This window comes from Poecilia formosa, unplaced genomic scaffold (genome assembly GCF_000485575.1).
Source record: "Poecilia formosa unplaced genomic scaffold, Poecilia_formosa-5.1.2 Scaffold323, whole genome shotgun sequence".
NCBI lineage: Eukaryota > Metazoa > Chordata > Actinopteri > Cyprinodontiformes > Poeciliidae > Poecilia > Poecilia formosa.
The window spans coordinates 156,548-161,274 of record NW_006800262.1 but is presented as its reverse complement, the minus strand read 5'-3'; the positions used below and the strand labels follow the sequence as shown (position 1 = coordinate 161,274).

Below are 4,727 nucleotides of genomic sequence, written 5' to 3'. Positions count from 1 at the left end.
TATGTTTCTGTTGTTTTGCAGTTTCTGGTCTAAGTTTATGCATTGTCTTATATTGGCTTAAATTCTGTAATTCTGCGACGCCAACGCGCATTGTTGTTTTCCTTGTGGCTACACGTGGCCTGCCGAGAGGACCTGGGATCTAAGGAAGAGAGAGAGAGCCAAACTTTTTCCAAAGTTAACTATTTTAGAAAATCTTCCTTAACATGACTCAAAGTTTTGCTTGTGATTCTCACATGACGTTGTGGGCAGGGTCCAAAATCACAACAAAAGATTTATGATGTGTGCAAATAAATGTTTGTTTGGTAAAAATGAGTTATTTAATTAACAAAAAGTCTTTTAAACAACTTTTTTTAAAGGAATCATTACAATTCCAAAAGTTTGATTACAATTTTATTTTACTTAACTGAGGTTAGTTTTTATTTTTCCCATTGAATAATTGGGAAACAAATTTAACTTTATACTCTGTGAACCAGACCCTAAACTTAAAGTCTGGGTTGAGTTTTCTCCCCTTCATTAATGACACACATTATATCTATCATGGTAATTCAGGGTGTTTTATTTTTAATTCTAAACGTATATCTTTGTTGGTTTTTTATTTAAGTGCTATTCTCCTTCAAGATACATTTACTTAACGCCAGAATAAATGCAATGTACATTATGCAGCAAAGGAAATTAGAAGATCGGACATATGTCCATTATGGAGATGATAAGTTTTGGACGGGCGATGTGCCTCGTACACAGAGAAGAAGCTTTTTAGTTATCTAGCTTTGCTAGCAAAGTCGTTAGCTAGCAGCTAGCTAATAGCACAACAACAACAGCCTAATGTCTGTATGATAAAAATCCTGAATCGATAGATAAGAACAGTTTCTCCTCACCTGGCTGTCTCCTCCCCTCAGTAGTTCTTCAGAGAAAGGCAGACAGAGGCCTGTCAGTGTCTGTTGTATTTCATTTCCTCTCTGCTTAAACCGCTGAAGCAGAAACGATACTTCAACGTTTTCCGTCATCTGACAAGCAGCAAGTCTACTCCACTTTATTCACCAAAAACGGGGTTTTTTTTCAATTCACCAAAAACTGTTCTGTAATCTGGAACGTTCTCTACGTTCAGCTCCAGTTAGCCACCTTATCTCACTGCGCTAGAGGCAACTGCGTCATGCGTCATGGGCAAAAGGTCAAAGGTAACAAGGTGACCGGAGGGCTTATTATGTTGTACAAAAAAGAAACAAAAAAGCAAATAATTTTAGTACATGTTTTTATTTGTCAGAAGAGGGCTTAGGAAATAATAATAGCAATAAATAAATAAATAAAAATTAATTTGACCAAAAGGGCACTTGGGGGCAAGGAGCAAAAAGGGCAGGTGCTCAAGCACCCCCAGCTCCCCCCTCTGCACGTGCCTGCAGTGGAGCGTTTGGGAGGGTGTCCGAGAGTTGTTAGAGGGGATCTAGGTACAGAAAATGTTTATGTCAGAGACTTCCAGCGATTCCTCATTCCCACTCAGCCCAACGACCCTCTTCAAAGTTATCTCGAAGGAGCAAGCAGTGCAAATCAAAGGATTGAATATTGGTGGCGCTTTCTGCGTACGGAGTGTATGGAGTTCTGGCTGTCCCTGTTTGCTGACATCAGAGACAATGGATTCTTTGATGGAGGATTTCTGGACAAAAACATTCTACAGTTTTGCTGTATGGGACTCATACAGGTGAGTAAATTGAATCAAATATATGATGGATAAGATATGACGTGAGGAAGGAAATCTGAAAGGCAATAAACTTAAAAATCAGCATGTGGGCGAGATGCCACTGGTTATTTGTTTAATTCACTGTCTAGTATTCTAGACACATGTTCAACTGTGTAGAGATGCATGCACCGTACAAAACTTGAATGTCAGGCGCACGCTCAATTTTGTGACGTAGGTGCATACTTTTATCACATCAACTTTCTACTGAAAATGGAAATAATGCATGACGAGCGCACACCCATAAATGAATGTGATCTTTTTCTACAAAGAGGAGTAGATGTCTCTGTGTTTATCTGTGGTATATTATGATATAATGAAAGAGTGGTTCTCTAGCTGTTGTTTTTTCCTGGTCGCTGTTCACACTTCCGTGGTGCTGAAAATGCACCGGTTACTTTTTCTACCTTAATGTCAGAACACGAAAGAGCAGGTAGAACGGTGAGATTTCACATTTTAACAGCAACAAGGGATCATTTTTGACAGCTGCATTTAAACCTCTATTAAAAGATACAATTTAATTGGCTGTAATTTTTTAAACCAAAATCAAAAGTGAACTATTTTTAACTCAATAGTTACAATTTGAATAGGCATCAAGTTTCTAACTGCATCAAAAGTCAAATAAGATCCCAAAGTAATTTTAAAAATCAATTCGTCCAAGAAATGTCACCAAAAAATTTATTTCTATGACTATAACTGTAAATGCATGAATGACAGTTCTAAACGGCAAGTCTGAAATTACCTAAATATTATTTAGCAATTATGAAAAAACAGAACACACGAACTGAATATAAAAAAATAAAATAAGCAATGAATGAAAGATTATTCTATTTGCAATGTTTCTAAGAAAATTATTTCTAATTTGTAGCATACACATTTCACCTCTTCTCCTGGTGCAAGTCCCGCACAAAGCTTTGCAGACAGGGTAGTGTGTCATTGAGAGGTTGTGATTCTACACCATCAAAGAATTGCTCTAATTACAATTAAATTGACCTCCAAAATGCAATCATCTTCATCCAATCTTCCTCTTTTATGACTTTATTGCTGTGATTGCTACAGTACACCAAATAAGGACTGACAATTAAGGACAATGACTATGCCTAATACTTTTTTCCAGCTGAGGTTAACAAAAGTGTACTAAATTTTTCTGTTTTATCTGTTACAGGATGAGTTGGATGACACAGCACAAGTATGGAACACACACCACATCAGGCCATCCAAAAACTTGCAAGTTCCCAGCGGTCGGCCCAATGTGATGTATGCTCTACCTGAACTGTACAGTACCACAGACTTCCTCACTCCTATTCAAGTTGAACATGTTCAACTGTGTAGAGATGCATGCACCTTTCGGCAGGCCATACCATGCGATTCAGCTGTAAATGACATTTGCAATGTTTTAATGGCACAGTCTGGCCTGCTGACGCCATCAGATCCATACGATTCTGTGAAACTGTACATGGTACTCAGAGATGCCATTAGAGCATTACTGTGAGTATTGACTGGAAAGAGCCTGCCATGTTAGGGTTCTAAATCTTAAACTAAGCTGGTTGTTTATCAGACATTACCATGCATTCTGTTAAACTTGAAAATTATCCGACAGGCCAAATAAAAAACAAAAACAAACAAAAAAAAACTTTCAATTTTCTTTGCTTCTTAATGATTAGTTTGAAAACCAATAACATGCTTTTGGGGTGGATGTTCTGACTTGCATTGTTTACTGTCATAACTAGACTGTTTCTTTTGGTTTTCCACAAGGAAATTCATTTAGTATTGCAACATGGACATCTTTCTAATGCTGTAATTTTGCACTTATCTGATGTATTAAAATTGAAGCAGGAAACTAAATGTTCCTATGACAACATTTCTCTGTTGAAATCCTGATGTGTTGGATTTATTTTGCAAAATGCAAAAGTCAACATGCACAACAGTTAAATTAGATCTCCTAGCTGTGGAAAAATCAAATTACTAAAAAGTCCTGCAAATACAGTTCATAATTTAAATAAAGCACTGGAAACAAATTGCATCATTGTTTTTGTGTAAACATTCACAGTAAATCCAAACATGCATCAAAAATACCAAACTAAAAATGCCATTTGAATTGACTGGCACCTTTTAACGGTTTTGTTTAAGCAGATATTACCTGTTCAAAGTCTTCTTGATCCTCTGATGAATATTGTCGTGAAAACTGGCATAAAGTAGTGAGATCTTACCAGGTACATGCAGAAAACGGAGTATATATGGCCTGTGAAATGACAGTAATCTTGTATATTGATTTAATGATGATTGAAGATGAATAAAGTATATATAAATGTAATGGATGGAACAATCTGTAATGTACGGTTGAAAATATGTATTCTGTACCCGTGATCTGAATGACAGTAACAAAGGGATTTTTGTGTGAGGAGTATTGAAGTAAGTTACCTGTTGATGATTAGAAACTGATTTTACAGCTTGAGTTGAATAATAAAGGATCATACTGAGAGTTATGAGTTGTTATAGTGATAAATTGTTCATGTTTTATAAGTACAGAATTATATTTTACCATGAATTTAAGAAATGTGATGACTGAAGACTTAGGTTCGTGAGAAAGAAAAGCAGGTTCTGCACTTGGACTGTGTCACAGCTGGGCGAGGGTTTTGGGGAGGCTCAGAAAGGGAATTAACTTACCAGATGGCCAGTGGAAAATGGGAAGTACCAAAAAGTTACGAAAGAGATGATGATTGGGAAAGGCTGGGGTTTTCCACAGACTGGAATGTTCCAAGAGTTACTAAACCTCTCCCATACACAACTATGGGCTGAGGAAGTATAAAAACCAGCAAACAGGGGAAGAAACTGTTCTTTGTCCGCGGCGCTGAAGGAGCCAACAAGAGGATGGAGATTGAAGACCAGCAGAGGACCGCGCCCTGGAGCCGAGGGGAAGCTGAGACTTCACGCCGCTAAGGGACAAGATCCATCTGCCCCCAACCCTGGTTCCTGATTCGACCGACGCCTCTGCCTCAAC

General features: G+C 37.7%; 1 protein-coding gene across 1 annotated transcript in view; it reads left to right on the top strand.

Moving 5' to 3' along the window:
* LOC107833085 (uncharacterized) overlaps nt 1-3,293 on the top strand; it is a 6,168-nt gene extending 2,875 nt beyond the window's left edge. The window contains exons 2-3 of the mRNA XM_016661314.1: nt 1,416-1,693; nt 2,898-3,293. Coding sequence (XP_016516800.1) covers nt 1,416-1,693; nt 2,898-3,218 — 599 coding nt within the window. The 3' untranslated portion in view covers nt 3,219-3,293. The remainder of the gene's footprint in view (nt 1-1,415; nt 1,694-2,897) is intronic.
* The last annotated feature ends 1,434 nt before the right edge of the window (nt 3,294-4,727 follow it).